This window comes from Dermacentor albipictus, chromosome 10 (assembly GCF_038994185.2).
Source record: "Dermacentor albipictus isolate Rhodes 1998 colony chromosome 10, USDA_Dalb.pri_finalv2, whole genome shotgun sequence".
Lineage (NCBI taxonomy): Eukaryota > Metazoa > Arthropoda > Arachnida > Ixodida > Ixodidae > Dermacentor > Dermacentor albipictus.
The window spans coordinates 82,046,547-82,064,906 of NC_091830.1; the positions used below are offsets into that span (position 1 = coordinate 82,046,547).

At 45.2% G+C, this 18,360-nt stretch overlaps 1 protein-coding gene across 4 annotated transcripts in view; it reads left to right on the plus strand.

The window, feature by feature from the left end:
* Window positions 1–18,360, plus strand: part of LOC135904227 (uncharacterized) — a 90,651-nt gene that overhangs the window by 34,901 nt on the left and 37,390 nt on the right. For all 4 annotated transcript variants that reach the window (XM_065434864.1, XM_065434865.1, XM_065434866.1 and 1 more), the window contains 2 exons: window positions 8,197–8,358; window positions 16,227–16,400. In XM_065434864.1, the coding sequence (XP_065290936.1) occupies window positions 8,197–8,358; window positions 16,227–16,400 (336 nt within the window). The remainder of the gene's footprint in view (window positions 1–8,196; window positions 8,359–16,226; window positions 16,401–18,360) is intronic.

Here is an 18,360-nt window from a genome sequence, read left to right on the forward strand (position 1 = left end):
GCACGGCTTGTTTTTTCCTTTGTATGTTGCGCTGTACCAGTTATAGAATGCAATACCAACTCGCGCAATCCTCAACCTTGTGTAGATAAAAACTAACTACACTTCAGCTATACACCGTTCAATAGTTGGAGTAAACAAGTGACGATTCGCCACTAGAAATTCAACGTTTTGACCACCACCAGTAGTGGCGGACATCAGCCCGGCGTGGCGCAATTTGTCGCTCTACGTGCTTCTGGCGCGGCATAGGTGTCGACCTCCACTGCGGGTGTCGGGTATGTGGTCCTCCGCCGAGGCGAGCATAGCATAACACGTGGTCTTCGCCAGTCGGGCACTGTGCCGCTGACATGGTCAGGCAGTTGCGTGGTATCCCTGCAGAAATTGCAGCGCTTACCTTTCTACTAACGTGCAAGACCAGAAGGAATCTAGACAGAATGGCAGAGGGGATGGGGAGAGCAAGCAGAGAATGGGTAGAACCTACGCAGTTGCGAAAGGAATGAGTAGTAGTTTTGCCACTATTCACTCAAGTTCCGATACCAAGAGGGACGGGGGAAAGTGACGGGAGAAGGCAAGGAAGCGCTACTACTGTAGACACGACAGCGGATGTGGGAAAACGGGATACATTTACGATCAAGGTACAATACGCCACGTGTGTGCTAGTTCTGAAAAATAAAGACCCTGCAGATTTGTCCAGGGGACAACATACGCCGCGCGTTCAGAAGCAGAACCACATTAAAACGCTACGAAGGCCTCTCCGGAAGCGGTCACATGTCAAATTTAGACTTTTGTGTGCGTTTCGGTAGCTTTGCGCCTATGGCATTTCTTGAAGTTGTGGACTTCATCCCGACCGCGGCATCTGCATTTCAACAGGGCGAAAAAAAAAAACGCTTCTGCACCTATATTTAGGGACACGTTAAAGACCACCACGGTGTCAAAATTGATCCCGAGTCCGCAACTACGGCGTGCCTCATAATCTGATTCTGGTTTTTGCACATACCGTCCCGTAATTCAATTAGTTCATTCTTTTTGCACGATGCAGTCTGCCATGTGGGGAAATGAATGACTCAATCCTCCCACATATTATGAAGTACGGTGCACAACAACAACTCAGACAAGCACCTCCCCTTGTTTGTGCTGTGTACTACACAGAAAAAAAGCAGTGCTACATGCGAGATAACGGTTAACCGAGGTAACGGTTAACTCACCACTTTCGTGTTGGACTAACCACTAAAAAAAATTAAGCTTTCCCCGCTAACATCATCGCTAATTATCGTCAATCAAAACAAACACAGCAGAGAACAGCTTACATCGATTCCAACAGTGCGGGGGATCCACAAAATTTTTACAGCGAAACCTGTACATGACTAACGTTCCATAGTTTTTCGGCGTCCGGCAACAGAAACAGACTTAGAGATCTCTAACAAACCCATACGCAATGGGTTTCATTGTTTGCTTTGCGTGATAATGTACTGGTGCAGTGCAACGGCGCAGATGTGAAAATGCGGAACAGATTAGAATGCTCGCCGTGAAAAATAGCGTGATGTCAAGCTTACAGCAGTATATGAGCAGGAGAGGTATCGGCACTAAAGATAGCTGCGTTATTGATGGGGCGGACACGTATAGTTCATACACCGGAAGTAGAACGTGCGTACGAGGCGCGTCGAAGGAAACAGTAACGAGGATGTAAACGGCGCCGGCGCGAAATAACCAGCGACGAAGAACGTTCCGGCGATGCTGAACGAAAACGAAAATTGCGAGCCCGGGCACCTCCGAAACAAGCCCGAGCCAAGCAACTGATCAAAAACTTTGTGAATAATCAAGAAGTGCAATACACGGACGCCGCTCGGACTGCTAAAGGACACGTCATAGTAGCAGTTCGCAACACGCAGCATAAAAAAGAGCCGAAATAACAGCATCAATAAACACAACATACACAGCCACTGCCGAAGCTTCAGCAGTCGCGATGGGAACCAAACACAGCGACAGCGTCGGGAACTCGGCACTCGTTATATCCGACTCTCAAGCGGCATGCAGAATGTACATGCAAGGCAAATTGCCACGAATCGCGCTGAGAATCTTAGGCGACGCTCTCCGAGAAGAACATGCAATCATATGGGGTCCAGGACACGAGGGCATACCAGGCAATGAGAGGGCACACTCCCTAGATTGACAACTCACAAACCGAGCGTGGAACCACAGCCCTAGTTTTGAGTTTTGACTTGTCACAAGTTGTCAACGAGCCCACACGTGTTCAAGGCAATGCATCCAACATTCTTGACCTTATCTTTCTGAGCAATCACTTTAGATCGATAAAACTAACTTAGCAGTGCTAGATGGAATATCAGGTCACAAATTAACATTATGCACTACTCCCATTCAGGCCACAACAAGTCATCCTATTCCGAAAATTAGTTATCCAGACTTTACAAAAGCTGATGACTCAAGCATAATTATTTACTTAATTTTGGAGTATCAGTCATTTGAAGAACTATTCCGACACTGATTTAGACGTAATATGGGAAAGGTTCAAAGCCATTGTATCCCTCTGCATCAATAATTATATACCAGCTAAAACCAAACAAATAAATAGAAATAACCCATAGATAACACGTGATGTCATTCATGCGAAGCGCAAAGTGAAGCGACTAAGAAAATTGCACAAAAGACAAAAAAAGATCCTCAACATAAACGTAAGCTCACGTGTTCCCCCAATGAAATGAAAGCGAATATCAGCACAGCAAAAGCACATTACTTTTCAGTTATTTTTAAAAAATTCCCCTGGAAAGTTTCGAAGTACCTTAGCCCCAAGAAACAATGCAACACTCTCAATTCTCAAGAACAAAATTTAAAGTTTGCAAAATCCTTAAATACATAGTTGCAGTCTGTGTTCACTGCTGACGATGGTCGTATTCCGGAGGTGAATCACTACAACCAGAGACCGCTAGACGTGCCAACTATAACTGAGTCTGGAGGGCTCAATTTAGTGCTATCGATAGACATAAAAAAATAGTAACAGCCCAGACAATATTCCAACTCAACGCGATATATCTATATCTAATATTTAACAAATCATTATAAACATGTAGGCTTGCAAAGTAATGAAAAATAGCGAATGTAATCCCCGTTCATAAAGCAGGAATCAAAAAGGATGTCGGTAATTACAAACCAATATCGCTAACGTCCACAGTAGAAGCATTATTACAGCATATCATACAAAAGCATATCACAACACAAGCTATCTAGAGCAAGCACAAATACTATCGTCTATCCAGCATGGTTTCCGGCGGGTGACTTTCAGCCATAACCCAATTACTTTTATTAACGCATGACTTATCCCAAAGCATTGATAATTAAAAACAAGTTGACTTAATATCAGTAGAGTTTTAGAAGGCGTTTTATAGAGTGAGCCATCAAGAACTAATCAGCAAACTGAAAACAAATTTAGCCAACGGTCCTCTTCTCAATTGGATTGAAGATTACTTAACCAAGCGGTTTCAGAATGTTGTTATTAACAATGAAATTTCTTCCATTGCAACAGTTACATCGGGGGTGCCTCAAGGGTGCGTCCTTGCTTCCACTTTATTCCGTATTTTTATTAATGATTTGCCCTATAACATTCAAGTTAAAATTAAGCTTTCTGCCGATGACTGCATTCTTTATAATGAAATTTACTGTGTGAATGATCACGGTGATATAAACAGCACCCTTCATGATGTAGTGAAGTGGTGTAAAAAGTGGCAGATGGCACTGAACATTAAAAAACTGCCTTTTTATCTATAACCCGCAAAAGACATAGATCGGAATTCGAATACACTATAAATAAAACACCATTCAGCCGAGTTCATGAGCATAAGTATCTTGGCTTGATAATTTCACATGACTTAAGATGGGAATCGCATATTAGCAGTATCATACCATCTGCTTTAAAGAGGCTGTTCTTCCTCAGAGGAAGACTTCGGGCTGTGCCACGGGAAATGAAACTGCTATCATACAATGCATTAATTCGCCGAGTTCTCGAACATGGTAACACAATTTGGTTTTCTTATACACAACAGCTTATCAACAAACTAGAAGGAGTGCAGCGAAAGGCAATCAGATAAATATTTAACAAATACAAGAATAGTAATTCACTTACCCAACTGCTAAAACAAGCTTGTATTCCTACTCTGCGAAACCATTCCAAACTAGCAAGACTAAAATTATTGCTCCAATAATACACAATGCATTACGAATAAATGCTTCGTTGTATATATCCCTAGCTGGCACCAGATCTTACCGCCAGAAGCATTGATTAACACTTTAGGAATATGCATTTCGCACTGACTGTTTTACATATTCCTTCTTTCCCCTTGCAATAAAACAATGGAATAGCCGAGACCCCTGCATAACGACTAACACATCGTCGCCGAAATTTGTAACCCTTGTAGAAGAACTGTTGTGCAAAAATTTAATTATGCTAGCCGGAGACACAGCTCTCACGTCGTTCTATAGTATAAAATCTGTATAAGCATTGAATTTGCCTATGCAATTTCACCCCTTTTTGTCGAATGCACGGTATCATTCATGTTTTATTTCCTGCCATATGCGTATATCTGCTTCGTGTCGATTGCAAATGTCAATGTTGAAATTATGTAAACCTGTTTTATCGCTATTTGTGAGTATATATTATATGCCCAGCCTGTAAATATCTCACTGGGATTAACAGTATCTGAAATAAATAAATAGTCCACTTACAGCCCGAGACATCCTCGAACACCAACGTCGCACGAGAGAGCGCCTTGCTTTCTGCTGTGAAAATTTCTTCGACTGGAATTTTATGTATTTTAGGAAGAGGATAAAAGCGGCCTGCGCGGCGTAGCACAGAACGATACATACAAATCAACCTGTCCTTGCGGCGCTGGTCTGCCTTTTAATGCGTTGTGTGGCTTCCTCCTTCCTTAATATTAGAGAAATGTGCTCATATGTTGTTAGGACTTCAGCTTTGCATGTTTCCAGGCAGATCACTAAGGAAACTTCAGATTGGGATAACTGCAGCGGGAAGGGAAATTCGACGACATAACCAGCAGAATCGCAAGGATAGAGCAGCGCTAACTCAAGTTTTTATTCCCCCAGGGTTCGGTGAATTCGTTGACTAATATACGTATTCCCATTAAAGAATCTGTAATTACTCTCCTTGAGGTGACCTTGACAACACTTACCCGTGGCATCATGTGGATTCATTGGTAACAGAATCACTATAATGTGTGTCGGCATCGAGCCGTGTGGAGAAATATAAGTCTGTACGAAAGACGTGTTGGCGTGTTGTTGAAGCACAGAAACAGTTTTTTGGGGAAAGGGCAGACTAAAAAACATTATGACTGAGACAGTGATTTAGCCCACAAAACAAAGTGGCTACGTATAAATGGGTTTCGCTGCACTTGTGTGCTGGACGCACAACCATATTTACGTGTATGGAAACATGGTTCTCCTAATGTGCGGTAGCATTGTTTACGTTTTCGCCCTTATATAAGTCCACGCCTTTCCAGCAGCTGTCAACCCTGAACTAGCGGTGTGCCATTCGAACAAAGAGAAAATCGTGGCCACTAACTTCTGCATCATTGTTGCAGAGGCTTGTCTGCTACTACATTGCAAGCGTACTTTCGGCAGCGCCCGTTACGTGGCCATCAATGACGCCTCTATTTTCGATGCAATACGCCTATACTCGCGAACAACTTTCTGTGCCAATTAAGACAAAGCTACGGAGAGAAACAGCAGAGGAGCGAGGGCACTCCCAAAATGACCCCCGCATTTTCATACGCGGTAGTTTAAACTGGTAAAAAGAAAAAAAGAAAGCTTTGTTTAAAACAGCTACACAAGAAAAAAAAAACATCACTGAGTGCTGAAGTTAGCTTAAATAGCGGGGTATCCCTTCCGGGTCTAGGCAATCGTAACGCAGTCACACGTTGAAGCTGCGTCGATTCAGCGTCTTCACTGAGGACACAAAAACCTGCGCCAAAAGCTGTAGGACTACTTGGCGCGGTAACACATGTGAAGAGCCTCCACGGACTTTTCTTCCCCTCATTGTCACAGAAGGCTTTCTCTGAGTATAAAATGTATGGGCACTTCGCTGAGGTAACTCCACTAGGCGAAAGCCTATCTATGACTGCCTCTGTAGCTGTTGTCTGAACTGTTCTGCGAACGGACGCCACCGTGACCGTAAGCATGGGATGCAATCACAGCCATATCGCTGCAAGGTTTGTGGGCTGATGTGCGCGCACCCCCACACGCCCATTCACACAGCGCTACTGGCATGGCGCCTCCTCTCCTTGCTCCCCTCGCCGGTGATCACCGCTTTCCTGCGACCACCACGGACTGCGCACGGACACTCGTGAGCCACCAAAGGCTTACGCCTTATTATCGCAGCAAATGCATGCGCCATCGATTTGTGGCTTTTTGGTGGTCACAAATCAGCCGTTGAGTAGCGTTGGTTGTTTGATACCCTTTTAGGGAGCGCTTCTTTGATATTCTGGTTTAACGCTACTGCATTGGAACACGGAAAAAAACAATCTGGGAGTAATGTAGCCAGTTCAAAGCTGACGAACATGTTGTTTTCGAATGCGATGTACAAGTTGACATTGTAGCTCACTAATTTATGCAAGTATTTATAAATTTGTGCCAATAAATTTAACTAATAAGCGAAGCATCAGTAACACACAAAAATTCATCCGCACGGGCGGTCCACTACAAATCAAACGCTGCTGGTCCCATCATCGTATCCTGTAGCCCCCCTTTTTCTCACAACAGCTCGGCCCGCGTTATCTGGGTCACACGCTATACGAGCCTTCCTGAATGATGGCGTTTTTGTCGTGTTGCCGAATAGGTCATACCCAAGACTGCCATTCTATAACGAAGTGGTATTAACCGCTTCCCCATCTGTACAACCCCTGCAGATCTTCAGGTGGCTGCTTCTGCTCTCTACAAAAATGTGCAGTAAAACGATAGTACCTGAATATCATGAGTGAACCTCAAATATCACTTCGACCTCCTAAGTTCTTTATTAAATCGAAGCACTGTATGCCCTCTTTGCAGAGCATCGCCGCGGCTACTCGGTCGGTTTCTTGCCGCGTTATGCTGCCGCTAAACACCGTCATAGTAAACTGGGCTAATTTTTGTGATGGCGTGAATAAAAGTGTCCTGATTTTGGTGATAGTGTAATCCGCAGTCGCGAGGATAACGTGATCCATGATTGTGGGGCCTTCGGCGCCTCGCTAATTTGCTGAGCAGGTACGCAATATCTGTGCTCCAAATCGCGTTGCCGAGCACGAACAGTTTACGGCAGTTGAATCACCGCTTCACGCATGCCTCGTTTTAGCCAATACTACTAATGTCTTAGAATTGCATAATATTTTGAATTCTGAAAAGCTGCAACTGTAATTAGAGGTACATGCACTATAATATGAGGATACTCAAATAGGGCGCTCATACAGCTGGGGCACATCAACTCACGTGAGATCACAATACATTATAGGAAATCACTACCTTGTAAGTGCCGTTTAGGCATATATAGTTAACATTGCCCGCCATATGTCTTGAGTAGCAAGGTGGCTACACCCAGCGAGACTTTATGACAGCAGTTCTACGGACGTTTGCGGCAATACCTTGTATCGAAACATAAGCCATGACTGGAAGTTAGGACATGCACGAGTCCATACTTCACGCAAGAAGAACGATTTACGTAGAAGTACTACGTTATGTACGCGTTTGCAACTCGTCGTATATCGTACAGAACAAGGCCCGTTACAACTGCATGTCCATATTCTAGATAATAAATTACCTTGGCATTGAGAAGGGAAATACCGTAATGTCATCGAAAAATTCTACTGGGATAGTCATTCGGTGTACTGGCAACCCTACTAAACGTTCTCGTCGTGTATATTGAACTGTCGGTGGGAGCCGTGGCTGAGCGGCTTCGACTATACCGCACATCTCGTTTTTGGGATAAGCCTAACTCGAATTCACGGCTTAAATTCTGGCGGCATTTGCGTCCTTTCCCTTCAGGTATTATTTCGCCCATTAGTCTCAGGCATTAACACACGTCATTGCTCGACACCATCGCTGGAATGGCAAACTTCACAGTCACGTGGGGCTAGATTGGGCTAATTGAGCCGAAACGTTTGCTAAATTATAGTATGCGACCCACTGTGGCCTGTTTCTGCGCAGTTGGCTTCAACATCGCGCGCACGGAGGCAGACATCGACAGTGATCTGCACGCAAATCCACGTCCCACCGCCCAAGAAGTCGACAGAAGGGTGGCAGCAAAGCGACCGACGCCAGCCAGTCGAAGGGCCACCCCAGAATATATACCTCCTGTACCGCCTATTGGTAGGCGTCTTTTTTGTTGTTGAAATGCGTTAACAATGCTTTATTCCATATTAACTTCACTCTTTGCTTTCTTTCTTCTACAAGAGTGGATCAAGGGAGGCTGCAGTTCAAGAACGACCATGTCTTAAGCGTTTAGACGAGACTGGGACGAATTGAGCGCCGTTATGAAGATGACAATGTGTACGATAGAAGACCGTAGCGTACTGCTCATTGACTTCAGCAGTAATGCCAATGTCTCAAGACTTTTTCCTTTTTAAATGTATTATCACTCATAGTAGCGAAAATCAAGCGATGGATTGTACTATAATTCAACATATGCTCCAGGTAAGTCCCCGGAACATAATGGTCATAAAAAACCACGGCTTCAACAAAGTTCGTATTTCCACCATTCGCTTCAGCTAATAACACTTTTTCTGCTTTGTGTAAGTTCCGCACAAGTATATGACAACTCGAGATGGAGCGTCCAATGTTCTTATTAGCGTTTGCAGATGGTTCGTACACTTAAGGAACCGCTTATCTAGACGCAGTTCTTGTTTTCATAAGCCGGTGTCAGTATTAAAAGGCGTCCTGAACACCACCTTGCGTCGAACCCTCAAAGAGACCTTGGGACAAATATTTTGTCTCCTAAATATATTACATTCATTGTTGTTCGATGCTTCCTTCGTACTTCTACGGCCGACACTTCACAGTTGTCACGGACCAGCACTCACTCTGCTTGCTTGTCAACTTGCGTGGTCCCTCTAGTCGGCTATCGCGCTACGCCCTCAGATTTCAAGAGTAAGATTTCGCTGTGTCGTACAAGAACGGACGGCGCCATGCTGACGCTGACTGCCTTTCAAGGATGCTACATGGTTCCACGGGCTGCAACGCTTACTACTTTGAACGCTATCTTGCTATCTTGGTACCTGCTTTGCTTTCGCGACAGCGATGCGCTCAAGGTTCAGAAGCTGAAGTACCCGATTTTCAGCCATGTTTTTCCGCGTCCGATGGTTTACTCTACAAAAAGAACTACACCACAACTGGTGCAGCCCTAAGATTGGTGGGTCCGGAGGGCCACCATGCGCGATTCGGCAACCTTAAGCCGCGCGGTCTCTGTACCGGCCTAGAGGACGTTTTTATTGGCGAAAATGCGTCATACAAGCCACCAATACGTTGCCAGAAGCGCGACGTGTCAGTGTCATAAACACCCGAACAAAGCTCCTGCCAGTCAACTCCAGCCTGTGCTGCTTCCAACCTCCCCTTTCAAGCAAGTTGGCCTTTTCCGCGATCTTCAGCGGGTAAAAACTGGTTAGTGGTGTGCGTTAACTGCAATACTCGTAACAGCAAGACGGCAGCCACTGCTGCTGCGCTCTCTCTTTTCTTCCTTCACTCTATAATTTCCGGCAAGGGCAGCCTCCAGGTCTTGTCAGCGACCATGGGCGCTGACTGCAGTTCACTGCAGATGTTGTGGAGGAGCTCCTCCTCCTGCGAGCTCCTACCTTCAGACATTCCACGCTATACCATTCCCAAACAAACGTACTTACAGAACGGGCCAGCCGAACGGTTACGCTTACAAATCTGTGTCGCATTAGATTAAAGAAATTGGAATGAAATTATTTCGCTCATGGCGTACGCATCCAATACCGCGAGGCACCTGACGACTTGCCCATTATTTCTTGTGTATGCGCCCACGTCTCGTTTCACCCTATAGACCGCATCCTCACTGCGCCGACTACTGGCGACTCTTTTAAGGCTGATGCACCCTGTCGTGCCCGAAGAGGCTCGTCGCCTTGCACGGCTACGCACGCTAGCTTTGCAGGATACATTATAGACACGATACAAAAGCTGCCGCGACGGTGTCATCTATACAGCTAGTTTTTCGGTCTGGTTGTCGACCTCAGCACAGAAACGTGGTCCGCGAACACAGGTTTTGGCGCACTATATTGGCCCTTTTGTCATGCTGTACCACCTAATCAAGGTGAACTAGACCAGAGCGTGACTCACCGCCAGCGGACGACGTACTGCCCCTACTCAAGTAACGTGTCGGCCGGCTGAAACCATAGACCCAACGCCAAACCCGCGTGACTCGCCCAGAAATCTGCGTCTGTATTACTGGTTTTTCTGTGAAATCTGAATATGCTGGCATATTGTGTTGAATATGTGGGGTTTTACGTGCCCAAACTACGACTTAATTATGAGGGATGCCGCATTGGGAGACGCCCGAAATTTGGACCACCTGGGGTTCTTTAACGTGCCCCTGCATATTATGTTGAGAAGAACGTCATAAATATTTAGAAGTTATTGTTTTCGTTGGGAAAAACCAGCTTTTACTTTCTTATTAGCCGATCATTACAATAACATAGCCAAATCACTTAATCTGTAAGCGTTGATCACCCGACTAGGGTGATCAGGTTTTCAGGTTTTCTCATATTTTTGTTAGAAGCTACGGGAGCTTCCTCTCTAGTACTTTTCTTTAATCTCCTTTGTGGTAATGCAGTGATAAATTAAGGACTTGGGTTTAGCACACAGAAAGTGGGAATTGTGATCTTTTTTTAGGAGACCAGTAAATACATGGCATCGTTCAACAGTCAGTTAAACCAACAGCCAAGGAATATAAATTAAATTATGGGGTTTTACGTGCCAAAACCACGTTCTGATTATGAGGCATGCCGTGGTGGAGGACTCCAGGTATTTGGACCACCTGGGGTTCCTTAACGTGTACCTAAATCTAAGTACACGGGTGTTTTCCCATTTCGCCCCCATCGAAATGCGGCCGCCGCGGCCGAAGCAATCTAAATATTTCAGCCTATAGACGAACGAAGGAAAGAGTTACTCAAGCATTCTAAAAGGTAACTTGAAACGAAAGGGGGAGTGGAATGTAGTAATAATGAAACGGAGCACTTAGGGGCCACAATAAGTATGTGGTGATGCGTGGAATCTGGAAAGCAGCAATGGTGCCAGCGCTAGCGTTTGCAAATGCCATTCTGCGCTGAATGTGTTTTCGGAGTTGGAAACCAAAGTGTGTTAGGTCGGTTGGCTTTGGAAACTCACGGTAAAATCCCAAATGAGGGTCGGAACGAAATGCTTTTCGTGCTGGCTTTAATTTCTTTCCACTGAAAAATGGTCCGTTTCTGTTCTGCCCCACAAAAAAAAAGAACAAGGAAAACGATCAGTTGCGGTTTTTAGCGCTTTCGGTTCACGTGCAAAAATTTTCGAAGCAATGTAACGAGTAAAAAGCTAATATTTATTTCCTGAATAAGTGAATTACGAATTCTGAAATCATGCACAGTGCACAAACGCAAGGCACTGAACATGATTTCGGAAGCAGCACGTCATCGAGTGTAGTCACCGAATCGCGAGGCCACTGTTCCGATAAAACGAGGATCAGCGAACATAAACGAAGGATAACGCTTTGGTAACGAAGTGCTGTGCCCGTAGAAAGCGACACGATAAGACCTGGGTTTGTACGATGTCGATCTGCTAGTGCACGGAACGGCAGGTTTAGATAAGTGGAGCGCTCGACCTGCTATCGCTCGCACTATCCCTGCCTGAGGTACGCGCTTATGCGGATCCATGAGATGGGCCCTAATGCTGACGTTGCCTGACGTCAGTTGTTTCGGATTGTCGACTTTCCCCTTGAACAGAAAACTGATAAAAAATATTTCGGTTTCACTCCAAAGCAAAACAATGAGTAACGTTTGGGTTACGTTATCATTCAGGTTAGTATTATGCGTTTTTTATCTTTTTGGCTGTCGTTTCGCTCCGGCAAACTGGTGCAGGGAGACATGGGGTCGGCCACGTTTGAAATTAGAGAAGGGCGGAGCAAAATTTGTTTTAAAGCATGACTCACGAACATGGTTCGAAGTAAATTGGCAGCTGTAGCGCTCAGGTCTCTGTAACAAAACAGCGTTGACATAGAATGGAGGAAGAGCTCAAGAAAGTTGGCGAAAAAGTACAGGTTCATTGAAAGTGTAAATAGACTACGAGGAGTCATCAGAAAGAAATTGAAATAAGCAGAGACTGGGAATTGTACAGGAGGAATAGAAACAAAGAAATCACTGTAGATATTTACAAGAATGGCAAGAAAGAAATGAGAAGGTAAATACCTGTACGATAACACAGAGCGCACTGCCTTGCTATTTGAAGCTGGGCCTGGTTACCTAAGGTCAAGAACATACCAAAGAACATACTCCGAACAAGATGAAGCCTGAATATTTGATTGCGAAAATTGACAGACCTCTCAGCACATCGTAATGGAATGCGAGTGCACTTACTAAAGAATACCTTTATGGAACGTATACATTCCAGAAGCGCTTCGATTTAACGTGGACGGAAACGTCAAGCTGTTAGCAGTCGACATGAGCAAGAGACGTCTAGAGTATTGGTGGAAAATGAGCATGGGAAAAGGCTGATACGACCGGTTCCCTTACAACCATGGGTAGCGGTACAAGGTAAAAATGTTTTGATGAAGATAAAAAATTCGCCGACGTTTACAATACTCCCCAATGCGCAATTTGAGCGCAGCTCTACACGTGTTTTCATTTCGCGATACATTGGCTAGCGCGGACAATCTGTCTCGTGTGGCGCGTTGCAAATGGAGCCAATTGGGGCGCGACTGCCTCGCTAATGCGGAGATCGCGAGAGGCAGCGCGTGGGTGACGCGTGGGCGCGGTTCACAGCAGCCGCCGCCGACAGACCTCCCAGATGACGCGTGCTATACTCTGGTGCCATCGCCGCACTACGCTTTCCTTCTCCCCCTTTCGCCATGCTTTCCTCCGCTTTCCTCCTCGCGTCTTTCATCAGCCGCTACGCTCCGCGTTCGCTTTTTATCTTTCGCTCTGATCGTTCGCTTGTTACGCCACTGTCGCCAATGCCCTTTATAGGACACCTGATTAACTCAACCAGGCGAGGTAACTATTCGTCACCGCCCCGTTTCCAAAGTGGATGCAAGTAAACCATAACCATCATCATCATCATATATGAAAGCCGCTTGTTTCCGTCGGCATTGTCGGCAACAACCGCTTGTTGGGCCGGTGGCATTCGTGAATGCTTGCTGTTTCACTTATTCATGTTATTCATGGTGCCTACAGGCTTCCGGTGGAGTATTGCATAGGGGGTTAGGGAAGAATAAATATATTTGAAAGAAATCAACTCATTGGACAGGACATCATTGCACAGGAAGTTTGCCAGTATGAAATCAAATGTTATACAATAGTTACCGGCAGAAGTCACAATTGTTGCTCATGCATCGTAAGCCAGCAGAAAATCAACAGCTCTGGATATGCATGCGCGTTTCTTCTAGTTACGTGTCATACAAGTAAAAACAAAAAACGATTAGGATTTGTCTATGCCGATACAACTTCAAAAATAAACGAACGTTATGTAATCTGACAGCTTAATTTCATCTTTAATGTATCTTGATGATCAAGCTATTCGGTATAGCAACAACACTTAATTACAAAATGAATAAATAGCTAATTAGTTAGTTGCTTAATTGAAATATGCAATGAATGTATGAAAAATGGAGTTTCACAACCGCAACTTGATTATGAGGATAGCCGTAGTGAGGGACTCCGCAATAGTTTTGGAAAGGGATCTTTCACGTGCCCCCAATACACGGGACACTGGCATTTTTTCGTTTCGCCCCCATCGAAATGCGGCTGCCGCGGCCTCGAAAGATACGAACCACAAGTAAAAATCAATAAACAGGTGAACAAATAAACAAATCTCGAATAAATGTAAGCATACTCGTTATTTAAATGAATACCTATTCAAATATATTTATATGAAAAAGTGAGTTCGTTATTTTACTATATGATTAAGCGCGGATGACAATATTCGGGTGACAACCGCTGTCTGGAATACAAACTAAATTAACTCTGGGAAAATCAAGTCTTTGTTGTAAACGAGTGCGTCACCTGAACTTCAAGGCAGCAGTCCTCCTAAATTCCATAACTGATAACAACAGTCCTAGGTGAACGACGGATGTTGGCGGTGGCGTTGCCGTCACCTGGGCTTGCCCTACTCTTCCGCGCTTGTCCGCCCACGCCAGTGCATGGCGTACGCCACTCCTGGGGCGCTATAACGTGAAGCTATTCCAAACTATCCTATTCCTATTCTGCCATCAGTTCTCCACGATTGGCCAAAACCTTTATTGAACCACCCCCGCTTCACCTGTCTTTCACGCGTCGTCGCGAAAAGCGAGATGGCTCCCCATATGATATTACATGTACACGCTGATTATGCATGATTTGACCGAACAAATGAAAAATAGTCATTTCTGCTTCGACGCTTTTTCGGCATTAGCCCTCGGCTACTGATCAACAGTTTTCGGGCTGCACCCACTTTACCCGTCTGTCACGCGACGTCACAAAACCGCAAACACTCACCGCATCAAAGTGACGTGTAGGCGTTAAGGGTGCAATAATATGCCGAACAAAACTGAATTTTCTTCTGAATAAAATATGGCTACGGAAAGGAATAAAAGATGGCTGCCACCGATAATTCAGGCACTGGCTACTCGCACCTGCCGGAGAGCATAGGTTTATTTGCGTGTAATAAGGCTTTTGCGTGGCCGTATAACCTTTTGGAGCACTTTAGGCACGTTTACGACCTCGTTCTGCCAACTCTTTGCTGAGGATCCGTTCTAGCGTCATTCTTAAGCTTCCGTTGCATGCCACCGCGATTGTCGACGAGTCACCGCAAGCTATGTAAAGGAAAGCAAACCAATCGCAGACGCCGGCACCACCCTCTTCATTCGGTTACCGATTTTCAGTTCAGTGGCTCGGCTCCATCGAATCCCACTCACCTTGAGCGTGCTCCTCGTCTCTTGTGAGCCAAGTAGTTAAGACCTGTCGCTCAGTGTAGGCAATATTCATTTTCCAAGCAAACAAAAGCGACCTCCTATGAACGAGGAGAGCATTTGATTGGTCTGCTGAGACAACCCTGCGGGTGACCGCCCGATACTTGCGTCGGCGGTTACGCAAATTTGTCATCAGGAGATTGGAATAAAATATATTGGAATAGTTTTACGCTATAGGGCCCTTGTACACACCATCAACTTCTAGTACACTGTACTTCCGCAGCGGCGTGTTACAGGAGACGGTAGCGTTCTCCGTACGGAGATAAATGTACAGCCAACTATTAAGTCTACGGCCTCTGAGATCAGCGGGAGTTGCTTGCCGCAAGCGCCGCCGAATCTTGGCGGCATGTTCAACTAGTGCAGCCTCTCTAGTCAAGGCCATAGGAACAAAAAAAATGAATGCGCACCTGAAGAACAGCGCCCTACTTTCACCAATATATTGCTGTCAAAGCATCATTGCAGAGGTTTAAAGCAAATGCAACTGTCAGTCGAGGACGAAAAGGTGAAAGAGCACAGGAAGACGCCTCGGTATATCCGAAGCCGCCGGCCCCTTTTTCGCTTCGGGTCGCCATATTGCCATCGACAAGGTGCTTGTACATGCCTTAGCGTTGAACGTAAATGGGGAAAAAGAGTACTATTTGTGTTTTAACTATTTCACGTATTTAAGCATTTCACGAACGACATTTATGGTACTGAATAGAGACGTTAGGGTGAGAAATGAAGGTACCCAGGAACACAGATGGCTGGAAAAAGTTAGTTCCCTAAACAAAGCATTCCTGACGTGAGAACGGGTGAAGGGAGATTTAAGATTAGACTTGGTTCCTGCAGCTATCCTTGACGGTAAGGACGCATTAAGGACGTCTGACATAATGTTCACAAAGGGTCCTGAGAAAGGAAGCTTTCAAAGGTGGCGTAAGGAACGCGCAAGGTTTTCATGCAATGCATGAGTTAAAATTGAAAATTTTCTGCCTTGTTTCTCCAAATAGCACCGCTTTGTCGTACCATTTTCTTCTTTCTTTTTGGGCAGTTCATATGCCCTGGACGGCTAAAATGACGCTTGCTGCTGTAACGACGACAACGACGACTACTACAACGACGAAAACGACGACCACTACCAAGTCGACGACAATTACCACGAGAACAAGAGCTACCACAACGACGATGAACACCACTACGACGACGACGACTACAGTAGTCCCAGGTAAGTGCACATGTTTAACTCCTCGTTGTCGCTCACTTCCCTACTTCGTCGAAAATGACTAACGGTTAGAAAATGCTTTGTCAATTACTGCACCAAGCATGGCTCCCGCATTGTCTGCCGTCAAATTTTGGGCAGTTGCTCTTGACATTGGTAGATAACTTGGAACCAACGTCAAAAATGTACGCTGCGTTCTGCCTATGGAGATTAATGGTGATGGCAGCGGGATTACCATCATGTCGTGACCGGTGGTGCGTAGCTGGTGATTATACGTGAGGAATTCTTGTGATCACGTAAATACTGAGTCGTGAACACAGTTCTATGGTATATTGAATATCAGGATTTCGTATAATATTACGTCGTTTAGTTGCTTTATATATGCTTTTATGAATGCAATATTGTACATTTGAATAGATGTAGACGTTATACACGGCGTTCCAACGAACACGTTCACACATTTCTAAAAATTGCCTGTGGCAGATAGCACATTTCAAGTCGAGGAGATGGTCTGCTGGAAGGGGTGGACATTGCTTGCACAAAAAATTGTAGTGCGTAGTCGGCTAATTAACGCTAATGTACTGCTTAGCTGTTTAAGGAATTACTCAATGGTACATTTTGCAATCTAGAAAACCTAGCGGGTGACACTGCATGGGAAATCTTGAAAAGAATGGTGTGGATGACACCATTTACGACATATACGCCGCCAAACTTGCGGTAAATAAGCACTGTCGTTCCACTTATTAACAAAACGTCGTTTTATGCATTGAAGCACGAAAGTACTGGAACGCTAATGTATTTCTCGGCAATGTTCAGGAAATAATATCTCATCCTGCTGAGTCGTTCCAAGTGGATCCGCATTAAGATATCCCCAGCTGAAATTCTAAAGTGCAATATTTGCCATAAGCTTGGTAGCTGAAAACTTAATGTTTTTCTTTTAATTATTAGGTAATGAATTTCAATTTTTGTGCAACTGGTATCCGCCTCTTCGTGGAGAGGACTAGAATTGGGATATCTGCCACGGACATTTTTTTTTTAATTTGAAAGTGTTCGCTGAGACACCCGGTATGTTCTAGACATTTGCACAGCTCAGAACGAAATGCCCTACAGTTCGGTAGCCCTAGGAAATAACTGAGTATCATCATCTCGTCGGTCGCTGATGGCAAGGAGCAGAGGCTGATTGATTCAGAAGTACGATGTATACGTTTGAGGTCTAGAGCTTCTGATTATTCCGACAAAACTATCATCACACACACCAGCGGTCATAGTCGTGACTACCATGACGAGGGACTCCCGTTCAGCGCCAGATGTATCCCTCATATATCCAGGAAACTATGCACTTTTGAGCTTGGAGAGGTAGGTGTAGATTTCCCGAAGAGGGGGAGAGCGGCATGTGTCGTTTTTGAGCGTTCTCGTAGTATAACGTATGAGCACAGTCTTCCTGTAAGCTATTAGGTTCATCGAGATGAATTGCTGCGCCATGTCCTTGTTGGCTCCAGGACTTACGTAGACATCGGTGACAACAACACGGGCAGAGAGATAGAGAGATAGTGATCTAAAGAAAGGAAGGACGCTTGATTCTGCGGAGGGAGCGAGGCGAAGCGTTGTCAGGGGAGAGAGTCCGAACCGCGACAGCTCCAATGCGCGCGTGGCGCGCCATCTGTCGGGGCAGCGCCGTACATGGAGAGGAGGGGCTCTTCTGTGTTTGCCGCAAGATGGCTCTCCGTGTGCGGAAAGCGCAGAAGAAATGCAGCGAAACGCACTTCGCTACTCGTGTAATTGCGACTTCTGTAAGTTACATGTTCATAATTACCTATATACACCACAGTATAACTTTCCACGGCTCGTTTCGAAGGCAACACCGCATTTACTAGAGGCGCGTTTGTACCTTTTGGAAGCATCGAAGTCGTGGCTGAGTGGTAGCGTCTCCGTCTCACACTCCGGAGACCCTGGTTCGATTCCCACC